The sequence below is a fragment of the Spermophilus citellus genome, assembly GCF_964194105.1.
Source record: "Spermophilus citellus genome assembly, chromosome: 13".
Lineage (NCBI taxonomy): Eukaryota > Metazoa > Chordata > Mammalia > Rodentia > Sciuridae > Spermophilus > Spermophilus citellus.
The window spans coordinates 14,885,532-14,900,385 of NC_138193.1; the positions used below are offsets into that span (position 1 = coordinate 14,885,532).

General features: G+C 48.6%; 1 protein-coding gene across 3 annotated transcripts in view; it reads left to right on the forward strand.

Annotated features, from left to right (window-relative positions):
- Nucleotides 1-7,493: 7,493 nt before the first annotated feature.
- The window catches only part of FBLN7 (fibulin 7), a 30,317-nt gene continuing 22,956 nt past the window's right edge, over nucleotides 7,494-14,854 (forward strand). For 2 of the 3 annotated variants that reach the window (XM_081264671.1, XM_081264673.1), the window contains exon 1: nucleotides 7,494-7,846. In XM_081264671.1, coding sequence (XP_081120797.1) covers nucleotides 7,772-7,846 — 75 coding nt within the window. In that variant the 5' untranslated portion in view covers nucleotides 7,494-7,771. The remainder of the gene's footprint in view (nucleotides 7,847-14,854) is intronic. The other variant, XM_081264672.1, reaches the window with a different exon arrangement.

Genomic DNA, 14,854 nt, shown 5'->3' on the forward strand with positions numbered 1-14,854 from the left:
CAAGTGGAACCTGGAGATCTGTTCACACCACAGGAAACAAAACTAGACCTTGATTCCAACCAAGTAAATTGCCTACTAAACAAGAATGTGAGGATGACATCAGAGAAAATGGCAGAATAAAGACCTGAAAGTTTGCCCCTTCATTAGGAAAAAAAAAAGCTCACTGAGACCCTGTCTCAAAATTTAATAAAAATAAGAACTGGCAGCTGGGTGAGGTGGCGTATGTCCATAATCCCAGCAGCTTGGGAGGCTGAGGCAGGAGGATTGTGAGTTCAAAGCCAACCTCAGCCGAAGCCATAAGGGACTCTGTGAGACCTTGTCTCAAAATATTTTTAAAAGGCTGGGGATGTGGCTCGGTGGTTAAGTACTCCTGGATTCAATCATCCCCCGTACCAAAAAAATAACTCTCAGAATCAACTTTTTCAAAACTTTAGAAATTAACTAATAGCAATCTGAGGAGCATTTACTCAAGAAAAATGGCTGAACCTCAGTAAGAAGAGCAAACACTGTGTTGTTTTAATATGTCTTGAGTCCAGAGCTCAGTAGCAGCCTTGAAGAATAATAATGTGCTCAGGACCAGAATGGTTTCAGAAAACAAAATCTTCAAAAACGAAGATTGGAATATAACTAACAGAACATTGTCAATGAATTGAACAACTTGGGTGAAATAGACAAATTTCTAGAAGACACAAATTACTGGAACTGACTCAAGAATAAACAGTCTCAATAGACCCATAATAAGTTATGAGATTCAATTAGGAATTGTTTTTATGACTTCACCGAAGTCCAGGCCCAGATGGCTTCACCACTGAACTCTACAGACATGTAAAGGAAATTATTATTAATTATTCAAAAACTCTTCCGAAAAACAGAAGAGGGAACACTTTCCAACTTATTCTATGAGGTCAGTATCACTCTGATGCCAAAACTAACCAACAGCAACACAAGAGGGGGAAATAAAAACTGCAGACCAGTGTCTTGCATTAATTACATGGAAACAAATATCAGCGACATATACAGCAACACATAAAAAGATTTATACACCTAACTAATGCAGTTATCGGTAGATACAGGAAAAACATTTACCAAAACTGAACGCCAAATAAATACTCAACAAACCAGCAAGAAGGGAATTTCCTTAGCATGATAAAAGGCATCTACAAAAAAAGAAAGAAAAAAAAAACTTCATAGTTAACATGATACTCAAAGAAAAAAGACTGGCGCTCTCCCTCTGCTGAGGTCTGAAGGTTTGTGTCTGCAATACTAAGATGAAATCTCATCCCCAGTGTAGCAGTGTCAAGAAGTGAGGCCTTTACAGGTAATTAGATCCTGAGGGTGGAGCCTCATGAATGGGATTAATGCCCTTGAAAAGAGGCACCTCTTCCACCGGGGAGGACACAGCAAGCAGGTACCATCCTGGAGGCAGAGTTTGAGCCTCACCAGAGACTGAATCTGCTGGCACCTTGATCATGGAATTCCCAGTCTCTGGAACTGTGAACAGTAAAGGTCTGTTATTAATATACCAAGTCCAAGATATTTTGTTACAGCAGCCTGAGTGGACTCAGACACCCCCTCAGCTCTGGAACAAAACAGGATGTCCGCTCTCACGTCTATTCAACACTGCACTGGAGCTCCTTGTCAGGACAACCAGATAAGAAAAAGGAAGAAAAGTTATTGAGATTAGAATGGAGAAACTATCTCTATTTGCAGATTACATTATCTTGTATATAGAAAATGACAAGGAATCTACTAAAAAAACTATTAGAACAATAATGAATTCAGGGAAGGTGCAGGATGTGAGATCAATGTACAAACATCAATATTATATTCATATATTTACAGTTAATAATTCAAAAATGAAAGGTTAAAAACATCCACTTACAGTTGCATCAAAAGAAGACAATACAGAGCTGAAATATAGCTCAGTGGTAGAGAGCATGTCAAGACGTGTGAAGCCCTGGGTTCTTTCCCCCAGCAGCACACAAAAAAGGTTCCTTTAAAGGAATAAAATACTTAGGAATGAATCTGACAAAAAGTAGTGCAAAACTGTACAAAACATTTTTGAAAGAAATTGAAAAGATATAAATGAACTAAAAAAAATGCTTATGGTAAGATGACCTACCATTATTAAGAGGGTAATAGTCCCCAGATTGACCTACAGATATAAGAAGACCCCAACAGAATCTCAGCTGACTTTGGTAGAAACTGAGAAACCAATTCTAAAATTTATATGGAATTTCAAGGAACCCAGTTAGCTAATTCCTAGATACAGTGGAGGACTTGCTTGTTCGAGCACCCCTTTGATATGCAAACAATCAATCCTGAACCCACTCTCCCACCTACCTCCTTTTATGGAACTCCTGCCTCCTTTAATTGAGGACACTATCCTGCTCAAATCACCATAGGAAGTAGACAACTAGGGAATTCCCTGAAGCCCAGACCCCACCACGCTACTCCGACCATCCCATCAGCCTGCTTAGCTTGCTCACCTTGCTGGGCCCATTTCTGAAGAAGTCACTGTAAAGTTTCTGCCCACAGTTCTCTCTGCCTGCCCCTCTGTCTTGAGCACTTCCCCTTGTGGCCCTGCATCATGTGCCATTCCTCCCACGTGGGAATAAACATTCCTTCCTCCATAACAATTGTTTTCATGTCTACGTGTTACTGTAACTGTTAAATCCCAGGTCCCATTCAAAGATAAGGGGCAGAAACCAATGAAATTGAAAACAGACAATGGAGAAAGTGAACAACGTCAAAAGTTAGCTCTTTGAAAAGATAAACACCATTGATAAATGACTAGCTATAATCATTAAGAGACCACATAAATCATTAATATCAGGAAGGAAATTGGGGCTATAACTACAGACCCAATATACAGTAAAAAGATAATAAGAAAATACTACTACTTTATGCCAATAAGCTTCAAAAATTAGATAAAATGAGAAAATTCCTTAAAAATAACAGTTTGGGGGCTGGGGTTGTGACTCAATGGTAGAGTGCTTGCCTAGCATGTGTGAGGTACTGGGTTCGATCCTCAGCACCACATAAAAAAATAAGTCTATAAAATAAATAAAAATATATTGAAAAAATAATAATTTGTCATAACTGAGATGAAACAATTTATCATGACAGGATGAAAGAAAATATCCAATTATACACACACATTACTTAGTGATGATTTTAAACTTACAAAAAGTTGCACATTAGAACAGTGTTCTTCCACCTTTTTTTTTTTTAAAGAGAGAGAGAGAATTTTTTAATGTTTATTTCCTTTTTAGTTTTTGGCAGACACAACATCTTTGTTTGTATGTGGTGCTGAGGATGGAACCTGGGCGGCACGCATGCCAGGCGAGCACACTACCACTTGATCCACATCCCCAGCTCCTGTGTTCTTCCACCTTTATCCAGGACCCCTCTGTTCAGCATTCGTTCAAACTTCAGCTTGATATTGGGAAACTCCCTGAAGTACTCTAAGCCTCAGCTTGCCCATCTGTAGAGTGGGAATAAGGGGACCCAATTCACCAGGTTGCCATGAAGACCACGTGGAAACTTGTGAAGTGCTTAGCACAGGGATTGGCATAGAATGGGTGCTTGGGAATGTGTGTTCCCTTCTTATGTTATACCTGCATGAAAGACCATCAGAGTCAGTGTTGGCAATGGCCCCTTACCTGTGTGACTACTGTGTGCTGAGGCTTGTTAGGCACTTGATTATTTTGAAATCTCATAATGACTTTTTTTTTCTTTTTTTCTTTTTGGTACTGGGGATTGAACCAGGGCATGTAACCACTGAACCACATCCCCAGAAAGAAAAATGTATTTATATTTTATTTAGAGACAGGGTGTCACTAAGTTGCTGAGGCTGGCTTTGAACTCGATCCTCCTGCCTCAGCCTCCTGAGCCACTGGAATTATAGGCGTGCATCACCGTGCCCGCTGATAAGCATTTTTTATTCCATTACCTAGATGAGGAAGCTGAGAGTTGCAGGTCCACGCTGGCAGCATGGAGGGAGCGAGGCTCGCCCAGCCAGGTCTGACTTCAAGGATTGTGTTCTCGCCTACTTCCACCATCTGTCCCTTCCTGAGGCGTTTGAACTTCTACACACAATGACGTTTGTGGATTTTCAAAGCTGTCCTCCTTTTGACAGATATTAACTGATGTTTGGTCTTTAATTATGGCACAGTGAAATCTGTCTTTCTCCAGGCTTTATCTTCTGAACTGGGAGGGTTTTCTGGGGGAGGTTTCTTCTGGCTGTCCTGACATCATGCACAAGCAGACAGTCTCTTCAGTGTTTGCCGCGGGACTCAAGGTCTCGTTGGCTAGAGCTCCACATACAATGCGAGAGCATAATGTAGCGCCTGGCACAGGGCCGCGCCTGGCACGGGGCCATGCCTCGAGTGGGCACTCAGTAAATATTTGTGTAATGAATGAATGGGATGAAGTCACTGCTCTCCTGCTGAATGATCCCTCCCACCCCCTCCCCGCTGTCCCTCGTCTGTTACCCTGGGTTAGCCTAACATGCTGGGCTTTGTTCCTGGGGCCCCTCGTGAGTGTTTGGGGGCTGATGACATTTACAGCCACAGATACAAGTGGGATAGAGGAGGTAAGAGGAGAAGATCTGCAAACAAGATTCAGCCATAGGGAGGCAAACCAGTAAGAAGTCCCTGAACCCCAAAAGGGTGGACAGCATTAGCAGGGCCGCCAAGAGGGACCCAGAGCACCCTGCGGGACCCCTCCAGAGTGGCTGGTTCCCCCTGGATGCCACCTCTGGTCCAGGCTTAAGCCCAGATTTCTACAAATCTTCCCCTGTTGCTTCGCATTCCTGAACTACCCGGAGAATATGAGTGAATCCGAGAGCTCCTCCCAGGACACGGCAAGGGGTCCTGCCAAAAAAACTTTGGAACTATTTTCTTTGTGCTGATCCCCCTCCCACCACCGCCAAAACCAATCCTCCAGCATTCCAGAATATTCTTCTGAAAGTTAAATAGGAAATAGAAGGAACAGAACAGTTGATAGGTCCATCCAATTAGCTTATATTCACAGACCGTCTACTTTTAGACAGCTGGCCAAGTTTCAACTGTGGAGAGCCTGCCTCAGTCTCTGCAGATCCAGGGTGGTCGAGGACAGAGACGAAAGAGACATCAGACCTTATGCCAGCCCAGACAGCAAAGCACTAAACAGAAGGCAGTCATAGGATAACACATGAAGTTAGTAAGTAATAACAACAAATCCCTGTTGAAACTTAGAAACATTTGAAATTTAAAATATAAAATTCCTGAAATCCTATAATCACAGATTTGATATAAGTAATATTACTGCACCCCAATAGTGAAAGAGGGCTAAGGTCTCCCGTGGGAGCAGCATTCTGGGAGGGGCCAAATTTGCATACCTTGGGACATCACTTGATCATGGCCTGCATCAGTTCGCTCTGATGCAGGAAGCCAAGAGTCTCCTCCAACTTCATGACTGTAGGAAAGGCAGGAGAAGAGAAAAGGCGAATTATCTCCACCAATGTCTGGCTCCCAGGGGACAGCGTTGGACCTTCCAGTGGAGCTTTCCATGTAAATACAAGATGGGGTAAAACACAAACAGCCACACTGACCAGAATGGAACCTTTCATTCACAGAGGGAGAGTACTGCCAGGGAGGGGGATGCTGGGCTTTTGGCATGGATGGCATACACATGGGAGAAAGAGGCTGAAAACCACAATCTCCACAGGCTGCCTTGGATGGGGCCATCGCTGTCCCCTTCTCTCCGTCTGTACAGGGAGAAGCAGTGTTCTGACCAGGACTCTCTTCAGGAATGCAAGACAAGGGAACACAAGCTCTGCTCTGCTTCCCCGAACAGGGACAGGAAGGAGAAGCTCAGCAGATTTCCTGGGTAGCCAAGGCTCCGGTGGCCAGCCTGTACCAGTGAGGTTCTGATTGGTTCCCGAGGACAGGCTATGGGCTGAATGTTTGTGGTCCCCACCCCTACCACCATTCCATATGTTGAAAATCAAATCCCCAACATGATGGTATTAGGAGGTTGGGCTTCTGGGAGATGATTAATGCTATGGTCCCCAAAGTCCCTATGTTCATTCAGGACTGTTCAGAGGGGAAATGATCGGATCACAAGAGCTATGACCTGATCAGTCCATCCTAGTTTGAATGGACTGGGTGTTAACTCAAGGCACGTGGGTCATGGCCGGAGGAGATGGATCACTGGGGGTGTGCCCTGGAAAGGTTCATTTCCCTACGGTCCCCTCCCCTTTCTCTCTCTGCTTTCTGGTCACCATGAGTGGGGCAGCTTTTCCTGTTTCCCACCCTTTCGCCATGATGTTCTGCCTCACCCCTGGGCCAGAGCAATGGAGTCAGCCTACCAAGGACTAAGTCCCCGAAAATGAGAGCCAAAATAAACTTGCCCTCCTCTGAGTTGTTCTTGTCAGGTATTTTGGTCACAGCAATGCAAAGCTGACTAACAGGTCACAAGGGCTCCACCCTTATGAGTGGGATTAGTGCAGTCTGCTTATAAAAGGGGCCCCAGAGAGCTCCTCTGCCTATTCCACCAGGCGAGGATGCCACAAGAAGCTGCCTCTATGGAGCCAGGAAGTGGCCCTCCCCAGCGCAGGACTTTTCCATGCCTTACTTTTGGACTCCCCAGCCTAGAGAACTGAGAGAAATACCAAGACCAGGAGAAGATGCCAACCTTCCTTTCCGGCTGCCAGTGGGAAATCTTCTGAACCCCTTCCTTGAGCTCTTGAGCTCAATGAAATGTGGAGGAGGAGACAGATTCAGGCCTGGCCAGACTTGGTATGCACCACAAGTGGCATCCTGGGTTGCCTTCTTCCCTAAGAGCTAAATCATGTTTTCTAGGAGCCTAAGTGGGAGGCATCTGGTCCCCCCTCAGCTCTTGGGTGCAGGGGACCTGGGACGGCTCCTGCCTGCCCTTCCCAGCTGTTTCCTTTTCCGCCTTCACAAGGTTCTAGAACCTGACTTCGATTTTAAACTGTTTCCCCTTTCCTTGGGAGATCAGTGGAAACCAGGAGAAGGCTGTGGAGTCTTAGTTTCTCTGGGTGCCCTTAAATCCTCAGCGGCGTCATTTAGGGAATTCTAGACTCCTCTCGGTTGGAGAGCTTATTCTAACCTATGCCACGTTTAGGAAGCCCATCACCTGTCCTCACAGTGTCGCGGAGAAAGGTGTCCTTGTTGGAGCTGTGAAGTAGGACCGACCTAGATTTGGATCTTCACTCTGCTCCCTGTCCCTGGGTGATATCAGCCTCTGTCTCCCCGATTGGGAAATGAGGATGGTCTCGCGTGGACCAGCCCAGGATGGGCTACTGGTCTCCGGCACGTGTGCGGGAACCCGGCCGCCCTTTCCCGCGAAGGCCCTGAGGATGCCCGCGCTCGTCCTCGGCGTCGCGCCCGGCCTCCTCGGGGCGCCGCGGCTTGGGCGCGCTCCCAGGCGCATTCCTGGCCGGGCAGCCCCTCCTCCCTCGGTCTTGGCCAAGGGGCTGGCGCCTCCCCGCCTCGCCGGGGCCGTCTCGTGCCGGCGGCTGTGGACGCTGGTGGCCGCGGGGGCTGCAGGGTCCGGCGCGCCGCGCACCTGGCCCAGAGACTGCGCCTCGGCAGCGCGGCGCCGATCCCCGAGGGGCCGCGCTGCGCCCGGCGCCTCCCGGGTCTCCGCGCGCTCGCCGCTCCGGGCCCTGCAGGGGCAGCTGCGGCATCTCCGGGAAGGGCTCGGCAGGGAGGGCGCCGAGTGATCTCCCTTCCCAGGCAGCGAGGTTCTGTTTGGCAAGATGGTGCCCCACTCTTGGCGCGCGCTCTTCCTTCTCCTGCTGCTCCTCGCCTGCCCTGCGTCGCGGGCTTCCCAGGTCAGTGTTCCTGCAGCCCGCTGCTCCCTGTCCGGCTCGCGGGAGAGGCACCGCTGAGGCGGGAGGGACCGGGCTTGCCACATGGCACTCGGACGCTCGGGGCGGGGGCTTGGAGCGAGTGTCCGGCTGCGCTTCAGTTTTCGGAGAGGCGCAGAGTCCCCCATCTGTCATCTCAGATGCGTCTCGGGCCAGGCGCCTGGGAGGACCCGGGCGGGTCTAGCGGGGCAGTTTGCGCGAAGCATCGATCCGCGGGGAGAGGGCTCCGCGTGAGAACCGGGGAGGAGGCAGAGGTCTCCCGGACTTCGGAGACGGGGTCCTTCTGGGTCTCGGTGAGCGCTCCCAGCCATCCTGTAGGTTGGAGAGCGTCCCGCCCTCCAGCCCGGCATTCACACTGTGACTGGAGTGTTCCTGGCGCCACACACCTCAAACCCCACAGAACTTTCTTGGCCGGTCAGCTCTTCCCGGGGGGACTGACTGGGGAGCTTCTGAGTCCGTGCGCTCCGAGCCCGCGACCCGCGTTTTCTTCCACACACGTACAGGCAGCTTGCTCTCTTTTTGCGGTTTATGTTTGTTCAAGTCCCACTGGGTTTATTTACTCCATCAGATTCACGTTCCCATTAACTATTAGGAACTGGTTTTTAAAGCCACAAATGCAGATAAAGATGCATCTTATTGAGGTGGACCTGGAATCGCCAAGTTCAGAGCCAGCATCCAGCAGACAAGACTAACTTGGGCAGTCAGAGATTCCTTCCCTCTGAGAGGGGCCTGGCCCTGGACCGCCCACCAGTTACCCAGACCTTCACTGCCACCGACAGCAAACAAAGTGGCCGTGTGTGGAGGGGAGGGGACAGATGCCACCAGGATTCTGTAGGCTTCTTCCAGGCACTGCATCCTCCTAGCAGCCGGGAAGCAGGATCCTGGTCACCCCCATGTTGCAGATAAGGAAATTGAGACCCAAGGAGTCTGTGACTTAGTCAAGATTACACCGCCAGGAAAGAGAAGTGTAAATCCAGCGGCCCTTGTGAGGCTCCAAGCCTCCCTTGCTTGCAGACTCTTACCTGTACTCCTTGCATTGGGACAAAATCCTTGGAACAAAAATTGGGACAAAAGCCTGGAAGGCATGCCCCAGGCTATCTGGAAACCCCCTGGAGTATAAGAAGGGACTCCCAGGAGGGAAAATTAGCTTCAGACCAGACCTAGTGAGGATAGTGCTATCAGTGGTACTTAGGCTTCTCGGGGCTGCTCAGCAGCTAGGCACTCAGAGGCCCCATTTGGGGCCACAATGAACCCATCCCCAGAGAAATGGAATCTCCCACTAACTTCACAGACACCAAACAAAACAAAATCTGCATCCTGAGTCCATCCCAGCAGCACAGGAGGGTGCATCCTCTAGGGGTTCCCTAGCCCTGGCCCTGGAGGGGGCAGGGTATGCAATGAGAAGCTTGATGCCCAGCCCTGCATCACCTGATCTTAGGTGCTCAGGCAAATGCCTGCCTCCTGAGAGCACCTGGGAAACAGGTGAGACTCAGGCAGCTGTCCCAAACGTTGCAGCTGCTGCACCCAAAATGAACCTTCTGGGGCACCGTCCTCAGGAGATGGGGATCCACTCCCTGCCTGCCACATCCAGCTGTCTGCGATTCTAAGCTGTAAGAGCACCTGACTCAGGGGCAGGGGAGCAAGAGAGACTGTTCATTGATGCTTATTTCAACGTTCATGTGACTTGCACTCCCCACCCCTCCTCCACTCCAGCCTGCCCAGACAAGCCTGAGGGGTGAACCACAGGGAGGCCTCCGGCCCCCATGCTTGCTGGAGTAAGCATTACCTGGCTTCTTCTCATCTTTCAGATCTCTGCTCAGATAAGCACCCCTCTGCCAAGGCCTTCGGGACCTTCTCTGTCCCTGCATTTTCTATTATTAAGGGAAGTGGAAGGTGGCTTTGCGCAGGGTCTGCAGCAGGGACCCTAGGCCTGGCCAGCCTCCCAACGCCCCTGCTGTCTCCAGGGCTTTCAGCTACCTCCCACTTGTGAGCAGTCTGTCTTGAGTCATTTTTCCAGGTGTTTTGTGACTGGTTGATGGAGAGTGGGTGGTTGCTGGGAGGCAGGGGAGGTCAAGCAGCAGGGGGACCTTGCAAGGGTGGCTGTTTCTCAAAGCTGTGCCCTCTTTTCCCACAGGAGAAAACTGGCTTCACTGGGGAGACAGGAAACATGTTTACCCACCCCTGGTACCCCCCCCTCCAGCCCAGAGGTTCTAGAGAAGCACAGGCTCCCAGCTCCTCCTTGTCTGTGAGGTGGGCAAGGTATTAGAGGTGGAGGTGTTGGGATGTTTCAGAGGCTTCCCCCCTCCCCAAACCTTTCTGACCTGAGATGTGTCAGGGTTCCAAATCCCACCATTACAGGGTTATGTTTTGGTCCATCACTTTCTTCTTCTTCTCCTCCTTCTCCTCCTTCTCCTTCTTCTCCTCCTTCTCCTCCTTCTCCTCCTCCTTCTTCTGCTTCTTCTTCATAATGCGGTTGAACCCAGGGACCTTAACCACAGAGCCACATCTCCAGAACTTTTTTAGAGGCAGGGTCTCGCTAAGTTGCTGAGGCTGGCTTTGAACTAGAGATCCTCCTGCCTCAGCCTCCTGAATTGCTGGGATTACAGGCGTTCAACACCACACCCAGTTGGTCGATTGCATTTTACAGTTAAATAAAAACACATGTTTTTAGTGTTCATTTCCATTATTTTAACCATAGATCTGTGGCAACCACACCACTACAATTAGGATACAGAGTTGTTCCACTACCCCCAAAACTACACCATGCCTCCTTGTGAAAAGTCACACCAGACCATCCCCTATAACCATCATCTGTCTTGTGTCACCAAAGTACCATCTTCTCCAGTGTCATAGCAATAGGATCAAGCGGGGCAAAGCCTTTGAACTTGGCTTCTTTAGCATCAGTGTTCCAGGTCCCCCTGTTGGCGTGGGCTGCACAGCGCCCTCCCATGGTGTCACCTCCAGTTTGGGGCAGTTATGAGTAGAACGGCTATAAACATTTAGACACAGCTTTAGTGTGGCTGTAAATTCTCATTTCTCTTGGGAAATACTTAGGAATGGAATTGCTGGGTCATTTGGTCAATGGAAGTTTCACTTTGTAAGAAACCGCCAAGCTGTGTTTCTTTCTTTCTTAATCTTATTTATTTATTTATTTGTTTTGGTGGGGTTCTTTTTTTTTTTTTTTTTGTCTTGTTTGGAACTGGGGGTCAAACCCAGGGCTGTGCGAGTGCAAGGCAGACGCTTTGCCACTGAGCTACACCCCAGCCCAAGCTGTGTTTCTTATCTGATGTCACCTTATACATTCCTGCCAGCATCACGAGACACCCAGTTGCAGGCTGGGGACGTGGGCTCCGTGGTAGAGGGTTTGCCTAGTGTGCTAAGGCCCTGGGTTCAATCTTCATTTCCTGTGCTTATTTGCCACGTGACTAGTCTGTTGGGTGAAGCACCCATTCAGGGTCGTGTTGTTGTTCAGGCTGGCCTCTGACCCCTAGCTTCAAGTGATCTCCTGCTCAGTTGCCACGTAGTTGGGACTACAGGGTGCGTCACTGTGCATCACTTGGCATCACTGTGCCAAGCTTGCCCGCTCTTGTTGCTGTTATTGTTGTTTGTTTGTTTGTTTTGTTTTATACGGAGACAAAGCCAAGGGCGCTTAACCACTGAGCCACATACTCAGCCCTTTTTATATTTTATTTGGATACAAAGTCTTGCTAAGTTGAATAAGGCCTTGCTAAATTGCTGAGGCTGGCTTAGAACTTGTGATCATCCCACCTCAGCCTCCCGAGCTGCTGGGAGTACAGGGGTGTGCCACTGCACCCAGCCAGCTTGCTCATTTTAAAAATGTTTTATTTATCTTCTTGTTGTTCAGTTTTGAGTGCTCTTTACATATTCTGTATACTAGTTCTTTTTTTAAATGTGTGAGTTACAAATATTTTCTCCCAGTTTGTGGCTTATTTTTGTAACTTTTTTTTTAAAACGATGTCTTTTCTAGAATAAAGACTTTCAATTTTAACAAAGTCCTAGTTATTAATATTTTTATTTTTATGGATCAGGTTTTTGGTGGTCAAGTTCAAGAACTGTTGGCCTAAGGTCATGAAATTTTTCTTCTAAAATATTTATAGCTTTACATTTTTACTGTGGTCCATTTTTAGTGACTGTTTTTGGACCAGGGACTAAATTCAGGGGTGCTTAACCACTGAGCCACATCCCCAGCCCTTTTTTTGTATTTTATTTAGAGACAGTGTCTCACTGAGTTGCTTAGGACATCTCTAAATTGCTGAGGCTGGCCTTGAACACTCGATCCTCCTGCCTCAGTCTCTTGAGCCACTGGGATTACAGGTGTGCGCCACCACGCCTGGCTTTTAGTGACTTTTTTAAAAAACTCACAGATGAGGTGTATGCGTCCGTGTGCGTCCCTGTGCATCCCTTGTTTATTGTTCCAGTTTGATTTGTAAACAGATAGTTGGATTCCCATTGATTCTTCCTGGCAAGTTGGTCAGAAGTCAATTCGTCGTCCATGTTTGGGATACTTCTGACCTAACTTCATCCATTGAGAAAGTAAGTCCTCCAGCTTTATCTTTCCTTTTCAAAACTGGCTATTCTCGTTTCTCTGCCTTTTCAATAGAAGTCTAGAATCAACTCATCTGTATCTACAAAAAATCCTACTGATTATTAGTATTGCAATACATATAGATCAATTAGGAGAGACTCAAGATCTTAAAAATATTGCACAGTGGTGAGCACAGTTTATTTAGTCTTCACTTCATTTAATCCATTGGAGTTTTTTTTTTTTTTTTTTTTTAGTTGTAGGTGGACACAATACCTTCATTTTATTTATGTGGTGCTGAGGATCGAACCCAGGGTCTCACACATGCGAGACGAGCGTGTACCACTGAGCCACAGCCCCAGCCCCTCTGTCAGAGTTTTTTAGTTTTTAAGTCAAGCATGGCTCATCAGATTTATATGAAATAATGAATTATTTCATTTTTGAAGCTATTTTAAATGGGACTTAATTTCCAATTGTGTGTTTCTAGAAGATGCCAATCCAGTGGGTTTTCCTGTGTTGTCCTTATGCCTTATGATCTTGTGGAACTCACTTATCCGTTGTAGGAATTTTTTTTTTTTTTTTTAGATTTCCTCATTTTTTAAATACACACAACTGTATTGTCTGTGAATAAGGGTGGTTTTATGTTCCTTCTACTCTCTTCTATGTGTTATCTATTTAGTTTTCAGCCTGACAACATGAACTAAAACTCCCAGTACTACATTTAGGAGGAGAGTGGACAGGCTTGTCTGTTTTTTCATCTTGGGTTGAACCCAGGTTACTCCACCACTGAGCCACATCCTCAGCCATTTGTATTTTATATTTTGAGACAGGGTCTCGCTAAGTGACCCAGCCTGGTCTTGAACTTGCAGTCCTCCTGCCTCAGCCTCCTGAATAGCTAGGAACCCAGGCTTTGCCACTGCGCCTGGCCATGGACACTCCGTATTTCTAAGCAGCTGGTCTCCTGTGGTGACAGACGGACACTTTCCATTGTTCACTCCCCAGGGTACTAACCTATTTTAGCTTTTTTGCTGCTATAACTAAAGGACCCGACCAGAGCTGCTGTAAAGTAGAAAAGGTTTATTTAGGGGCTCACAGTTTCAGAGGTCTCAGTCCATAAGAGGCTGGCTCCATTCCTTGGGCTGGAGGTGAGGCTGAGCATCAGGGCGAAAGAGTGTGGCAGTGGGAAGCAGCTCATGTGATGATCAGAAGCAGAGAGAGACTCTACTCATCAGAGACAAATATATATCTCAAGCCCCACCCCGATGCCCCCTCCTCCCCACACCCACCACCTCAGTTTCCACTCAGTTCATCCCTATCAGGATTAATTCACTGAGTGGGTCAAGCCTCTCACAGCCGAATCATTTCTCCTCCGAACCTTCTTGCACTGTCTCCCACGTGAGCTTTTGGGGGCACCACGTCTAAACCACATCATGAACCTTTCGAGCTGTCTATTGCCTGGTGCCATAGGTGGGTTCTGCTGAGGCCCAGAAACTGGTGGCGGTAGCCTGTGGTTGGGAGCAAGGCCAGCGGGGAGGGCGACGGGGGAGATGACCTCGTGTGCTCTCCCCGACTGACTCAACATCCACTGGCTTCCCGGGAAAACCAGTGGCTCTTGCCAGGGCAGGATTCATGACCTATTCCCCAATTTGAGGACGAACGAGATGAAGAGGGTGGGAGAAGGGGACCCAGAGCATGTCCTTTCCCAGAACGGTGTGGCCCTGAACTTGGCCCTGGACTTGGCCTGTTAGGAGCAACTGATGCCAATGTGGTCAGGCTGCTGGGACCGCCAGGAGTGTCGGTGGGGATAGACTGCTGGTCACTCGGGAGCTCACGCTGATGAGGGGTGTCTGCCAGGGTCACAGCTCCAGGAGTGTTTGCTGACCCTTCAGGAGCCGGAGCCTCGGAGTCTTGTGCAGAGCCGAGACGGGGTAGGTGGTGAGACACCGATTTGGTGCCCACAGTGGCCCTGGCACCGGGAGCAAAGCAGACAAGGGCAGCCCAGCAGTCCAATGCTGAGAGGCCTGGCGAGGCTGCAGGTGGGCATGGCACCTGGACCAGGCAGCAGGAAGTGCCAGGCAAGGTGGCTCCGTGTCAGACAAGCAAAGAGTGTCCTGGCCTCGCGCTCATTCATCTGTGTACTCGTTCAAATGAGCACCTAGTGTATACTCGGGTCCCACACTCAGCAACAAGGTCCTGGGTTATCTGAGACTTATTCTGTGCCCAGGAGAGATGCAGGGCAAGGGAGAGGTGGGATGTGGGACACTCTCTGCAGCAGGTCACATCCGGTTCTGGAGCAGATGCCCTGGGGTCCGAGTCCTGGACATGTCACTGTGGCCAAGAGACATTCTGCCTCCTCAGATACAGAGTGGGCCGTCGTGGCACCCACGTCCTGGGCTACCTTGGGCATGTAATAAAGCATTCATGTGACA